General features: G+C 41.4%; 1 protein-coding gene across 4 annotated transcripts in view; it reads right to left on the bottom strand.

Moving 5' to 3' along the window:
* CTTNBP2 (cortactin binding protein 2) overlaps nucleotides 1-15,925 on the bottom strand; it is a 150,932-nt gene that overhangs the window by 46,183 nt on the left and 88,824 nt on the right. For all 4 annotated transcript variants that reach the window (XM_032401711.1, XM_032401709.1, XM_032401710.1 and 1 more), the window contains 2 exons: nucleotides 12,826-13,080; nucleotides 2,362-2,479 (listed from right to left, as the gene is read on the bottom strand). In XM_032401711.1, the coding sequence (XP_032257602.1) occupies nucleotides 2,362-2,479; nucleotides 12,826-13,080 (373 nt within the window). The remainder of the gene's footprint in view (nucleotides 1-2,361; nucleotides 2,480-12,825; nucleotides 13,081-15,925) is intronic.

Raw genomic sequence — 15,925 nt, 5'->3', positions numbered from 1 at the left:
ACTGACTGAGGCCCCACTGAGGTGGACAGTGCCTGATGCCTTCCATCCTCATGAACTGAATTATGCGCTCACCAAGAGTCACTTGTGTTTATTCTCTCATCTTTTATGTCTACTGAACTCATTACTATAACTAGGAAATTAAATATTCCATAAACTGATGAAATGACTTACTATTCCCATGACAATGAAGTTGTACACTTTACAGACACTGAACAGAGGAGGTAGTTAAAAAAAAGTCATCTAATAAGGTATAGATAACTACATAAAATTAAAAAAAAATTATCTTTAGACAGATACTGCCTTTAGTTTGCTTTTAAATATGTTTAATTCCTCAAACACTAGAGATCATAGATGAAGCATGAGAGGTGTGGTTTTCAAATAAGAATAGGTGGGACTTCAGTCAGCAAAACCATACTAAAGTAAAGACCTTCATCTGAAAGTTGATGAAAGAAATATTTGTATGATTAAAATGAAAATAAAATGTTAAAAGAGTCTATTTTTATTTTATGATTCCCTTCTTAAACTGGCTTTTTCTCTTAACCAACTACCAGATTATTTTTCCAATTATCACTAATTCTCAGTTCTCACCTTGTCAATAGCTGCTGACACAAGTTCTCTCTCTCTCTTCTGTGATCCACTCCCACAGGATTCTCTCATGCCTCACTGGTCACTCTGTACTGATTCTCTGCTGGTCCCTCCACATTTTCCAGATTTCTTAACCATGGAGTGTTGCAAGGCTCCTTTCTCTTACTTTTTCTGTCTGTGTTCACTTCCTTAGTGATCTCATCCAGTCCCATGACTTTAAATATCATCTATAAACTGCTGACTCTCAGATTTATGTATCCAGCTCATACTCCTCTCCAGAATTCCTGCTGACTTGGCATCTCCACATAGATACCCTAACAGACATCTCAAATTCATACTTCTAAAACGGAACTCCTGATCTTCATTAGCAAAATCTGCTTCACCCACAGCCTTCCCCTTGACAGGTGATGGCCACTCCATCCTGCCAATCGTTGAGGCTGAATCCCTGGGAGTGATACATGAATCCCCCCTCTCTCTCATACTTGTCCCTGGGAGTGATACATGAATCCCCCCTCTCTCTCATACTTGAGATTTAGTCCATCAGGAAGTTCTGCTGGCTCTACCTTCAGCTGTATCCAGAACCCAACCACTTCTCACCACCTCATCTGTGACAATCCTAGATTGAGCTGTCACTATTTTCTCTCACTGGAAGACATCAAGGGCCTAACAAGTCTCCCTGACTTCTCCTGGGACTTCCTACAATTATTCTCAGCAAAGCAGCCACAGAAACTATGAAAATGTACAGCGGATCCTGTCACTCTGAAGCTCAAACATTGAAAGGGCTATCTTACAACAGCCTATAAATTCCAACCAGATCAGGCTGCCACCCAATCCCATCTTATAACTTCTCTCCCCTCGCTCATTCCAACCCAGCACTCTGCCCCCTTTACAGCTCCTCGGACACAACAGGTATGCTCCTACTCGAGGGCCTCTGTCCACCTGATGATGTTCTGCCTGGAAAGCTCTTACCTGAGCTGCCCTGCTCACCTCCTTCAAGTGGTTGCTTCACTGTCTCACCAGTGAGGTTCCCTTGACTGTCACTTTAAAAACTGAAACCCATCCTCACACTCCCAATCCTCCCGAGTCTTTTCCATGCACAAATTACTGTCTCACATACCATGTAATAAATTATTTCTTACGTTTATTGTTCATTTTCTGTCTCAACGTTAGAATATATGTTAAAGCCGAAATACTGATACAGCTGGCTGACTGGATGGACTGAGTGATAATCTTGATATGAGAAGTTGTAATGTTTTGTATGATCCGAAACTCCATATTCCATAAACCCACAAGTGAACCTTTTAGAACATGTGCTGAGAAGCATATATGCTTAGAGTTGGAAGAGACCCAAAAGATCTTCAATTATCTTCACAGGCAGGTCGGCAACCAGGCACTGAGAGATAACTTCCCTACATTTATATGATCAGCTAATGGCAAAGGTACCCAGCCATGATTCTTCATACCCTATTCATCTCATGTCTTAGAGAGACAATCTAAGTCCAGAAAAAAAGAGCAATAATTAAATACTGTCCGAGGTCATTAAAATACAAAGAAGATCTAACATTATTTGAATAGCAACTAATTCTCTAAAAAGCCATTCTGCAGGGAGAAAAATAATCATCACCTTTATAATCAATAAAATGTTTTTGTAGTTGCTAGGGTTCAAAGAAGGCGAAGAAGCGAATGAGCAAACTGTAGCTGCATGAATATCTTCCCAATGTGCCCGAGGCCCCAGCAGTGTGAGGAAGGATGAACAAAGCTGTGAACGGCACTCACTCAGATTCTCCAGCAGATGCTTGCAGTCATCAGTGGCGACATCGTGCGCGGTCCGATTGCACTTATCTCTCCTTTCTGGCTCAAGCCCTCCGTGCTTACACAAGATTTCCAGGCAGTTCTATAAAGGTAAAGGCTCTATTACCTCACGCCCAAATGAATAAACTCAAATGAAAAATTCAAGGGAAAAGTCATTCGCCTGTAATGAGCAAATCAGAAATTCTCAGCTAGAAATCATATTTCAATTCCAGCCATCCAAATACACACATTAATCTAAACACAGGCTCAAAATGGAAAGCAAAGAGTGCTTCATTCAAATGTGAATCACAGGACCACAACATCACTCCACAGAACAGCCTCCTAGGTTTCAAGAGAAAAAAAAAGCTTACTAATCACTCATGTTGCAGAGTGAAATTAAGAAAGAAGTGGACTTCGGCAGACAGTATCCTTTTATGGTAATGTGGCAATATAAAGCAAAAAGACTTTTGCTACAACTGGTGCTCCATGCTGTCTCGTAGATGATGAACTGTTTTCCTGGTCATGTAAGTGCAGGGCTCCAATTTTAACAATTCTGTCTCAGAGTCCCCGCAAGCACATTTATATTTGTGATCTTACACTGCCCTATTTTTATTTGAAAAATACGAACACCATGTTGACTGAGTTTTTAGAAAAATTTTCCAAACAGATACTGAAGATATGCATCCTCTCTTTTGCAGCTCTTTCTTCTTCTCTGTTGCTTCAGGAAATCCCCACCAAAAAAAGTATCAGTAACCTATGAACTGGAAACTCTTAGTTCTCCAAAATGTTTCATAACAAAGTAGAAGTAAGACAATATATGTGCAAACATTTTCAAGTAAGTAATTGTGTGGCGGGATAGAACATCAGGATATTGGCCAAGGACCTCTGCCAAATCAACTTTTACTACTTCATGATTTGTTTACTGATTTCCCACCAGAATAAGCACAAAACTGAATAGACCAGAAACCATAAAAAGGAACTAACAACCAAACAAGCAACACCCTTTCCATCTCTCCCTTATACACATACATACACACACACACACACACACACACACAAGCTTTGGCCGGATTTCATTTTTTCACTTCTAACAATAGTAAACCAGGCAGTCTGAAAATATTGCTGTAAAACATCTTTTTCTATTTTGTAAAATACAGAAACACACCTTTTTCCTCTTTTTATGTAAGTATTTTTATTGACATATACTATCCTCATAGAAAAGTACACAAATAGGCTTGAAGAAGTATCACAGAGTGAACATAACTGTGTAAGGCACACTCTGGAAGCCTCTTGTACGTTCCATCTCAATGCTAGCCCCTCCTCTTTCCTCCACAGATAACTACTATGATGATTTCTAATACCAGAGATTGGTTTAACCTGTTTATCAACTTAATATAAGTGGAATCATATTGCAATTTCACTTTAATATTTGGCTTCTTTTCGTTCAACATTATAAAATTCTATAAAATTCATCCATATATTGGGACTAAACATAGTTTACCCTTTTTTTAAAAAAAAAGTACTGTGTGGAGGCACCTAGGTGGCTCAGTCAGTTAAGCATCTGCCTTCAGCTCAGGTCATGATCCTGGGGTCCTGGGATCGAGTCCCGCATCGGGCTCCCTGCAGAGCTTCTGCCTCTCTGTCTCTCATGAATAAATAAAATCTTAAAAAAAAAAAAAAAAAAAGGTACTGTGTGGTATTCCATGTGTGGTATATATGAATACATCATAATTTACTTATCTGTTCTCTTGGTAATGGACATCGGGTTCTACTATGGACATTCTAGTACATGCCCTTTGATGGACACACGTACACATTTCTGTTGGGTGTTATGTTCGGAGCTGGCCTGTTAGGTCACACGCTATGCATATGTTGTTCTAGGTCAGTATATACTCCAAAGAGCTTTCAGAAGTGGCTATACCAATTTCCACGCCCACCAGGAGTATATGCGAGTTCCAGTTGCTTCATATTGCCCCCAAAACAGACTTTATACATGAGTTCATAAGGAAGTACAGGAAATCCCTAAGGGTCAAAAAGAAAGAAAGTAAGCTAAAACCACCAATTAAGTGAAATCTGAACAGGAAGCCAGTGCTGCTGTGAAGGCCAAGCGGATGTAGGGAATCTTTTCAGATGCTGGGGGGATGGGAGACGAGGTCTCTGCAGCCCCAAAATGGAGGCGCTGAACCAGGTTTGCCTACAAAGGGAACTGACTAGAACATTGGTTTCTCACTGCTCCTGCTCAGGTTGGAGGGATCTCCTCTAACAACTGTAATCAAAGTCTGTTTTTTTGTAGATAGGTCTGGGGTTCAAATTCAAAAACTCCCTAAGCCAAGAAATGAACTGAAAACAAAGTCAAATATATAAATAACAGTTCTTATCAAACTGTTATGACTAATTTGTATAATACCAGTAAATGCATTAGATAGTAAATGAGAAATTCAGAAATGCTGATTTAGAAATGAACTTTAATGGGAAATTAACTAGAATGCAATCAGAGCACTAAACTTTGTGAATTCCCAGAGAAGAGATAAAAATAATACCTTTATTATACAAGTTAATACTTGCAGCAAAAGCAGATAAGAGCCAAAACAGACCTGGATCCTAATTCTGCCAATGTAAATGATTTTATCTATGACTTTTGGTAAATCATGTAACATTTCTGTTTCAGTTTCCTTATCTTTGTTTAAATATCTGTATTTGTAGGGCTCTTATGTGACTTAAATGAAAAGATGCATAAAAAGTTCACTTAATATAATAATAATTAAAGTGAAATTGCAATATGATTCCACTTATATTAAGTTGATAAATGCATTCTCAGCATGTACTAAGCTCTCAATATTTATTAACTGTTATTATTATAATCAACATAATCACCAATTAGAAAATAACCTAAATATTCAATTACATAGTGAGGAATTATAGCACATCAATAAATGTCACTGCTCTCAATATAATTCTAGGTGACGTTACTTTAAATTACAAACAGACATGATAAAAGATACAACCAAAATCTGCAAGATTCTTTTACCTCTGACCTTCGAAGTGGGTTGTATATAATTTTTATTATACTCAGGTAGGTCAGTGGGCAATAATATAAGCAATGACTTTCTCTATAAGGAAGCAAGCAATGTTGGTCCCCAGGAGGATAGCAGGGTGATGCATATCCAAACCCACTGCTGGGCTCCATGGGGAACAGAAAGGAGTTGAAAACCTCCACCCAACTGACACTTAACAAGCACAGCTACAGCTATTTGAGTGCATACTAAGTGCCAGGCACAGTTCTAACACTTTGCAAGTATTTAGTGCTCATTAATCCCCACAACTATAAGAAAGAGGTACTAAGCACTCTTCCAGGTCCTCTGTTAGACTTGAGGATTGTGATGATGAGTAAGGTAATAGTTCTGCTTCTCAGGGAGGAATCCAAAGTGTAGTAGAGACATGGGCAAAATGGCACTGAAGTGATGTCAAAGTTGTACTGGGTGGAAGAGGAGGGAAAGGTGGAGCAAGGAATCTAAGCTCTCTCCTTGATGGGTGGGGTTTGTGAAGAGGATAAATGCTGAGATGCCAGTCACTGCTTCTGGAAATGGATTCCCAGGGGGCCTAAACCAGGCAGGGTGTCCTACCCAAGTGACGTAGAACAAGAGATCTGGATAAGTGGATTTAAACCGAAGTCCTATTCATCATGATAGAGATACATCTGCTGCAACAGACACTTAACAAGCAGAGGTTTAAGCTTAAGCTTTCACTTCCACTCACATCCCACTCACCAGAACTTAGGTAGGTGACCTCATTACCTGCAAAGGAGTCTGGAGAATGTGGTCTTTAGTTTGGGTGGTCATGAGCCCAGAACTCTGCAGAATCCACTATTACAGAGGAAGGGGGAAAGAGATGTTGAAGGTCAGTGACCGACCTCTGCCATGGTCCTTTAAGGAGAGCTGAGAAGCAAGGTAGAAATGCCAGGGAGACTGAGTAGAAACCCCAAGTCCAAAGAGCTAGATATAAGATCAAAGTCAGGTCAGGGAGCTGAGAGTCTGACACTGGGCAGAGGGAGGGAGAATGAAAGCAGTCTGCAAATGCACAGAGTGGACACCCTGGGGGTTATGGGTGTGCCCACTGTCTTGCAGGGAATATGGAAGGCTGTTAGAATGAGAAATAATGACATAAGCAACAAGGTAGATTTAGGGGTGAATGGCCAAAGACAAACATAGCTGGAGTTCACTGTGAAGGGCTGAGTTCTAAGGCTGGCATGAAGATAGGTTTTCTGTAGGCATGAGGATATATTCAGGTAGCAAAGTGCCATGATAAGCATGATTCTGAAAACCAACTGGTACATTTGGAAGGTATACTGGAAAGGAGGGTGAAAGGAAGGAGCTCAGTAAGAAAGAACTGCAGTAACAGTCCATTCACTCATCAATTCAGCCAACAGTACTCGCAGGCCAGAGACTCTGCCGGACACAGTACACACAAAAATGGAAAAGTGGTATTTTTTATTTTTTGGAGGAGACGGAAAGAGAGACAGGCATGCAAACAATTAAAGTAGAAGTGCTCTAAGTGAAGTGTGGAGAGGAGCCCTGGGAGCACCTCGCTTTTGGAAGCCGACTTGGGCTGAGCTGTTTTCCAGGCAGGGAAGGGTCAGGAGAGGAGAAGAGGCCATTTGAGGTAACCTGAAGCGGAGACAGGAAGACAGGGAGAGGAGAGAGCACAGGGCGTCTGCACAGTAGCCAGCGGTGCCTGCCGAGAGCGCACAGCGCGTTAGGGAAGGAGACAGGAAGCGTGCCTTTGGAGGTAAACTGAGTCCAGATCAAGAAGGGACTTGTCTGTCGCCATATAGGTCTGGCACTTATCCTGGAAGTGACAGACCCTTGGAAAGACGCTAAGCAGGGAAATTACATGGCCAAGTTCCCCTGTCTGAAAGACCCTCTCGTGGTGAGCTAAGGGGGCGGAGAGACCGCAGATGAAGAGCCTGGCAGAACCTGCGCGAATCCAGACAGCAGACGTGGAGGGCTCCCCAGGGGCAGTGCCCACGAGATATGGAAGAGGCAACATAGTCAAAATTCATATGCGAAGGAATTAAAATCTAGAGTTGTACCAATCATCGGAATTCGTTAAGTCAGGAAGACGGAGCAAGTAAACACAAATGCCAGGTGATGGTACTGGATTCAGGAGGAACAAGAGATGCAGCAGACGGGCTAAGGAGCACAAACACGGGGGCCCAAGGATGCAGCCAGGTGGAGTGTTCTGATGGAAGCAAAAGTGAATATGATCATCAATGGGGTTACCATGTAATTCCCCAACTGGTACACTTTTAAGAGTAAAAAGGGGGGTACTGTTAATAATTACACTGGGATGACAGGCATAAAGAATGACTGTACTGGACAAAGGAATTTTGCTGCTCTAGTTTCTAAGGAGATGCCCTGTAAACTGTGGCCCTCCTGAATAGGACCTTCTTGGGTAGATTCAGGAAATGGTTAGGTAAGGCTAGAGACAACATTTTGGAATTTCTAGGTTATCATCTGGGGATCAGTAAAATCATGCAAGGGAAAAAGTACAGAGCACAAGGAGAAAAAGGGTCAAAACCCAGATCCATGAAAGGTGTTCGTGGAAAACAAGGAGAGTCCATGTCTTGGGTGAGGGGTGGAACAGGACTTTGGTTGGCTAAGTTTAGATTAGAATCCATTAGGATCCTGTCGGTTAATCACTGCTGCTCAAATTAAGCAAGGATGCAATACTCTGCACTGAATATTCTGGAATAGGTGTTAGAAAAAATAGCCTTCCCTTTGTTTACTAACAGCTGAGTCAGTCTGGCCTTTTCAAAAATAATTTTATAGGGCGCCTGGGTGGCTCAGATGGTTAAACGTCTGCCTTTGGCTCAGGTCATGATCCAGGGTCCTGGGATCGAGTCCCGCATCGGGCTCCCTGCTCAGTGGGGAGCCTGCTTCTCCCTCTGCCTCTCTCTCTTATGAATAAATAAATAAAATCTTTAAAAAAATAATAATAATAATTTTATAAAAATTAAGGGGAAAAAAAGGAAATAATCGTGGAGAATCTAAAGCACAAAAACAGATTCCCAAGAACAGATTTCTACTTATCATGATCAACATCTAGTTCCAAAGAGTTGGTCCAACTTCATAGATACCTTATCTTTCTCCTCTCCCAACCAGTTACCCAATTCCGCATGACAAGAAAGAAACTCAGTGACTCCCATAATCTTATTCTCTGCAGCCATGACCCAGGGAGAGGAAATCTAAATCTTGGGGCCCCCTGTGGGACTCTATACTTGAGACACACAACCTCATCCAGACCACCCAGTCGGGGTGGATGCTACTGCGTCCGAGGGAGCGCCTGACACTCCCTGCTAGAAGATAATAATGTGTCAGGCAGACCACAATCCTAACACAATGCAAAAATGACCTAATGATGATAACAAAAGGGCCACTGCCTGATCAGAGGGCAGGAGGCCTGCCCAGAGATGACTGCCAGGATGCCGAAAATAAATGTCTAGAAGACAGGTAAAAAGCCAGGTGTGGAGATCTGCGTTTGGGATGCTTTACTGCAGAAGCCACAGTTAAAGCTGAAAGACTGGATAAACTCTTAAAAAACAGGACCAGCCAATTACAAACGGAGTGTGGGAGTTGCTTATGGTTAAACAAAAGAGAAAAACCAGGAAAAAAAAAGAGAAAGCCTGGTCCTTGAAATAGGAGGGGAAGTGAGGATGGGGCAGGGTTGAAAGTGGAGGAAGGAGTCTGCCTGAAATAGTCAACACATTAACCCAGAGAGACTGAGTAAGAGCCTGAGTGACAGGAAGCCACCAGCTTTGGTCATATCTATAAACTAGAATTATAATCTAGTCCTGCAGCCAAAAACACACACAGTCCTCGGAAATAAAGAATCTCTTTGTACGAGAGCCTCAACAACAGAGATATCAAATTCAGAACATCTCCCTAATGTTTCTGCTGCACAAACCTGACATGTCAAAGGTCACATGACACAACCCAGTTTCACTAAGAAACTCTTCCTTCTGTTCACACTGTGATGAAAACAAACGTTTATGCTCAATGATTAGTCACAGGCCGGCTTTAGAGACAGGCACTCCTATTAGCAAACACTCAAGGGCGACTAGCATAAATTGCTTAGCCATTGGGAGAAAGACAAAGGACTAAAGTGGGAAAAGCACTGATTTGGGAATCTGATCTTCCATGAACTGACCTTGGGGAATGCGTTACACTATTTTCTGAGACTTGATTTTTTCATCTACAAAATGAGGAGGTTGGGCTCGATGAGCTATATCCCTTCAAGCTCTGAAATTCCACAATTCTTTATTGAAAAACGTGTGGAAACAAGTAATGATGTACTGCTACCTTATATAGGTCGGACACATATACGCTGCTGGACAGAGAAGAAACATTCATTTTTTAAGCTCTGCTTGTGGTCAGGGTAGAATTTTTCACCCGCAAAATGATTAATTCAGAATTGTAATTATTTTTTTCAGAAAATTAGTCTTAGGAAATTAGTTGTAAATGGATTACCTCTCTGGAGAACAATCTTAGCCAGGATATGAACTCTGTATTAGGCAAATGACGCAGAAGGACTTTCCAATACCTTTGACTAGGAAGGAGGGCAGCATGGTACAGTGTGAAGATAATGAAATCAGGCAATCTGGGCTTCATTCCCAACTTCTCTCTAGTACTCCCTCCAGGGTTTAAATGTCCTAATCATAAAATGAAGAGGCTAGACTGGAAGATGAAGTATCCATTCTGGGGCTAAAAAAAAAAATCTATTATTTTAATCTATGATTTTACTCAGCAGTGTGCCAAAGTTGTCAGTCATGATCACTTTTATTTTTTTATTTTTTTATAAAGATTTTATTTATTTATTTGCTAGACAGAGAGAGAGAGAGAGAGAGTGAGAGTACAAGCAGGGGGAGTGGCAGGCAGAGGGAGAAGTAGGCTTCCCGCAGAGCAAGGAGCCCGATGTGGGATTCGATCCCAGGACTCTGGGATCATGACCTGAGCCGAAGGTAGGCGCTTAACCGACTGAGCCACCCAGGCATCCCAGTCATGATCACTTTTAAAAATCTCTCTTTTCTCGTTCAAAATTTATCTTCTGCCTCTTAAAATACAGGGACAGTCGTATTCTATGAGAGAAAGTAGTCATATTTCCCTTTACTCAACAATGACAGAGCATCTATGCGTACCAGGGGCCTGAGGATCCATGAAGATACCATCCCTGATTACAAAAAGCACGAGGACCAAGAAGGAGTTCATAATTAAGGAGCTGAGCAGAAACACAAGAGCCCTACACTGCAAGGTCACTCACCGTGGGAGCACTTTCTCTCTCTGCTTAGCATGAGAGGTTCAGCAGCTGAACATTCTAGATCAGTGATGCTCAGGGTTTCTTTTGTTTGTTTGTTTGTTTTTGCCTCCAGGTTGAGCGTGTTCACAACCCACTCTTCAGAGATTTTCTTGAGGGGGTGGAAGTAGGTTGAAAACAACTCCTTCAATGTACCCTTCTACCACCAAATGAGATTCATGGCCTAAGATGAACCACGCATTTTCAAATGTAAACTTTTCACAGTTCTCATCTTTGTCTCCTAAAAACTTTTATGTCATGCATATTGCATCCCATTCAAATCAAGATATGTGTATCGAGTTCACAAAATTTTTGTACTTTTTTGTTAAAGGGTAAAATGGGAGCAAACTAACAAGCAATACCTCCACATTTAACTAAATCATGCTTTTCTCATTTAAAAAAAAAAAAGTCCAAAATGAACAGCTTCTGTTCTAGGTTATAATAGGTTATAATAGGTTATAATAACAGGAAGTTACCCAAATGCATTTTCTAGCTATTCCCAGACATCTCCATCTGGATGAACATCCCAGCACTTAAATCCAGCATGTCTAAACCCACGTTCTATCTTCTTGATCACAATGATGCCTCTCCTTTTTTCTTCCTGGGAGCGTCACTGCTCCCCTTCTCAAGTCAGCTCCCTTATTTCCTGCATGTAATCTGTCTGCAACCCGAAGACACTTCTGGTCTGTAATGTGTCTCATTATATCTGCCACTCTCTTCATCTTTCACCTAGTCTCTCTTCCTGCCACCAATTTTTTCATAACCCCCAATCTTCTCTGTGTTATTGCTAATCATTCAAACTAGAGAGCTGATTATTTTGCTCCTTTGTATAAAACATTTCAGTGGCTTTACTCTGACCAGTAAAAAAGGCCCCAACTCCTTAAAATGTCACTGAAGCCCATGTCGGACTATGAAACCCCCAGTCCCATCTTATTTCTCACTGTCCCTCATCAGCTCAGCCTGTGCTGTTGCTCATGTCCCTTCTTCCAGTCTCTACTCCTGCTGCTGCCCAGTCTGACCTACTCTCCAACCCCAGTGATGAGTGGCAAATTTAACCCACCCAGCAAGGCCAAAATCCCTTCCAGTGCCTCCTGAAAGAGCCATTTCTGAGCCTAAGATCCCTGTGACTCTGCTCTCTGATATAGGTGCATTCTCTTTGTTCAAAAAATAAAATTTGCATTTTTATACTGTTCCAACCTCATGTCCAATACCCTTATTTTAGTTTGTTGTGTTCTCTTATCCACACTTGTCTTGTATCCTGTTCTCCTGCCACTGAACTAGGGAGTTAGCTGATGGTGTAAGTGATCCCTGCAGATGTCAGCTTACACAGCGCCTTGCACTCAGGAGATTCCTAATAGCTTTTTATCACTAAAGTACATTATTGCTAAACTGACCAAACAGGAAAAAGGATGAGTGAATGGCCTATTATTTCCTTAATAATCAGAATCATTTTCTACTCTAACTGATGCGTGAAATCTTGAGCGCCCTCATACCTACCAGTAAAACAGCACAGGAAGAGTGTAAGGGAGGCAGTTCAGAGTTGCGAGCATGCATCTGAATCCTGGCCCTCCCTCTAACCAGCAGCATAGCCTTGGTCCTTGAGTCAAACAATCCCATAGGCTAAATCAACACCAAACTCTTTCTCCTAATTTTACATGAGATTTTAAAAAAAAGTCTGAAATCACTCCCACATTTGTTAACAAACTCCAAGTATGATTTTTGTAGAAGTCTCGGGGCGCCTGGGTGGCTCAGTCAGTTAAGCATCTGACTTCAGCTGGGGTCATGATCTCGGGCGCCTGGGACTGAGCCCCCTATGACAGGCGGGGAGTCTGCTTCTCCCTCTCCCTCTGCCCCTCCCCCTGCTTGTGCATGTTCTCTTTCTCTCAAATAAATAAATAAAATCTTATAAAAAAAAGAAGTCTCATATATGGTTGACTGTAAATACTATGGGACAGAAAAAAAAGGCAGTTCATATTGGTAGTTGATTGTCTCCTGCAATATCACTCAGTCTCCAATCATTCCGTTGAAATACTCTCAGTCAATAGCAGAGAACTGTGTCATGCATCAAATTGTAAAGACGCCAGCTTCTACCAGACACACCTTAAAACCTTTTGAGGCAGCAATATGGGCAGCAGTCCAGCCTTCTCCGTCAGCATGGTTAATGAGGTCTGCAGGAACAACAGGCTTGGATGTGCCTTCAGGACTCTCTTCTCCTTGATCCAAGTCAAAGACACCTGACTCGGGTTCCTCCTCATGCGAAGAGTTTCCGCGAGCTGGTGCTCTATGGTACATAAGAAGCTTGAGGCTGTCCACATTACCAGTGTCCACAGCTGCGTGAACTGGTGTCCAGCCATCCTGAAGATAAAATGACCAGGAGGAAAGGGTTGATTACAACATGGATGTTGAGAACAGTATTATTTAAAGTTCACCTCCAAAAGTTCTTGGGCATGGACCAGTGAGCAGGGAAAAGCAGGCATTCCAATCCTGGATGTCACTGATGAGCTGAGTCAAGTTCTCTGACCTCTGTCAATTACCGTATTTCCCACTGCTATGACTCATGTTTGCTGTTTTGTAAGAATTTCCACTTAACAGTTAGCCATTTGGAGTTTAAGAATACAAAAAAGAATGAACTTTAGCATAAAGATTTTTCAAAATTTATATCCAAGGACAGTATTATTAGTAATGTACTAACTGAATGCTGCTATAAGCCAGTTTTACTTATAGGGCAGAGTCCAAACTGGTGATCTTAAAATTTTAGGCCAACGGTTCTTGAAGGAAAAAAATCTAGATAATAGGGAAAAGGTAGACATACAGGAAAAGCAAGGCCAAATAACTTCATGAAATGGGTATGGGCCTTTATTGAGAGTTCTGTGATTGCAGTTGGAAACTGATAAATGCAAGCTTAGAAAATGTTCCAACTAAAATTATTGGGCCCATTCTCTAGAATATATTACTGTGAGGCCTTCATTATCCACTTGGCTGGTTGCTAGGGTACATTCATTTAGAACTCTTTTCTAGGGCAGTGGTTCTCAAGTGTGGTCACCAGACCAGCAGCAGCATCACCTGGGAACTTGTTAGAGAGGAGAGTTATTGAGCCTTCACCCAGACCGACTGAATGAGAAAGCAATCTGTGCCTGAATTCACCAGCCCTCCGGGTGATTCAGATGCACCGAACTGTGACAAGCACTTTTCCAGGGAAAATCTTGGTCCCCTTTCCATCTCTCAAGGGTCTTCCTTCCACTCAGGTACCAGTCTTCATTATATTTTTAAGACTTTCATAAAAGAACAGAATTATTTTGGTGATTTGTATCTTTTACTTTATTTTCCCATCTTTATTTTCTTTTTGGCGAATTTTTTTTTCATGGGGTATTTCATATTGTTATATTAAATATTTTTCAGTGAGCTAAAGCACACTTTTTAAGAAAATAATGAGGTAGAACACAAGGAAAGACAGTAAGTGGTAACAATGTACATTTAGAGTGAGTTATCTGATCATTTGCTAAAGCTGTCTCTTGATGAAGTGGATTTTTCTCTGGTTCTATACTTCATACCAATGAAGTCGGCTTGGCTATGACAAGACCATGGCTGGGCAGTAAAGAGAATACCTTAGAGTCCTCGGGCATATTCCAGCTAGGTAAAGCGTTTCCTGGCTTATTCTTTGTTGGGCTGTGGACACCATTACTGGGTAGGCCTTAATTAGGCACCAGAGTGTAAGTGCTCCTGACCTTCCCTAGTCAAATCTCTTGACTTTTTCCTAATTTTTACATTACAAAGGCTATGTTTATAGCAGCATTGTTTACAATAGCCAAGATACGGAAGCAGCCTAAGTGTCAATTGATTGATGAATGGATAAAGAAGATGTGAGATATATATTATATAATTGAATATTATTCAGCCATAAAAAAAGAATGAAATCTTGCCGTTTGCAACAACATGGATGGAGCCTCAGAGCATAATGCTCATTGAAATAAGTCAGTCAGAGAAAGACAAATATATGATTTCACTCATATGTGGAATTTAAGAAACAAAACAAGCAAATGGAAAAAAGTTAGAGAGAGAGAGAGAGAAATCAAAAACAGAGTCTTAACTATAGAGAACAAATTGATGGTTACCAGAGGGGAGGGGAGGGAAGGGGGGGGTGGGTTAAACAGTTGATGGGGATTAAGGAGTGCACTTGTCATAAAAAACAAACAAAAAAAGAAAATATAAAACCAACAACAATCCGGGATCTAAGCGTGACCTATAAAATAGATAATGGACCTTTTTATCCTGGGAAATTTTAAGGATGTTTCCTATGAAAGGAATGCACAGCATAGCCAATTCTCTACCAACAGAAGAAATCCAAGGTTCAGATAATCTTTGGAAATTAAGTATCTATGCTCGTCTTTCATTAAGAATATATGGTAGGGTGGTGCCTCTTACACCTTTAATATTCTGGGAAGCTGCAAAGACAAAAATAAGGTAATTCCTGAGTGCAAGGAAGAGTGGATCATGATGGAAGCTCCTTAACTCCTCCAGCCCAGAGAGGGCACCATCAGAGAAATGCATGTGTGCACAGAGCTGTGTGCACAGAGCTGATGCCTTGGTCTTCAACTGTTTCACAACATGTTGATGAAGACAAATTTGGGAGGGCTAATTGAGAAATTTTGTTTCAAACGCATTTCTGTGTGGCTGAGCCAGCAGTGTTATCCAAGGACTCTTCCATGCATCAGACTCTAATTGTCTTCAGTTTCTAAATCACTGACGTTATCTGTGCGCCCTTGTACAGGAGACATCAGAACTGTGTGGGACGGAGTCAAGAGCGACCTGGGGTCCATAACGGATTTCTGCATATAGTGCTTCCAGTTCTGAGGCAAATTGGACAATGACCCTGAACTCTGTGAGGTGCTACACCATCTTAGCAATAACAAATGAGCACAAATAACCCTCCTCTAAGTGCTGGCAGTGGGCACTATCTTGTCACAAAACTTCCTTTTGTTTACACGTGTTACAACTGAGTCCCATGTTATAATTGATGATAATGGTGACCATGGTGACAGCTAACATCTGTTTATTGCTTACAGTTCCCAGGCACTATACCAACTACCTTATATAGATAACCTCATTTCACTTTAATAACCCTAACAATGGCTACTATTATTAGACTCATTTTGTAGAGGGGTCAACCACGACACAGAGAAGTACCATAACTTGCCTAAGC

Source organism: Phoca vitulina, unplaced genomic scaffold (genome assembly GCF_004348235.1).
Source record: "Phoca vitulina isolate PV1807 unplaced genomic scaffold, GSC_HSeal_1.0 scaffold4, whole genome shotgun sequence".
Classification (NCBI taxonomy): Eukaryota; Metazoa; Chordata; class Mammalia; order Carnivora; family Phocidae; genus Phoca; species Phoca vitulina.
The sequence above is the reverse complement of the archived record's forward strand: the minus strand, read 5'-3'. Positions and strand labels throughout refer to the sequence as shown.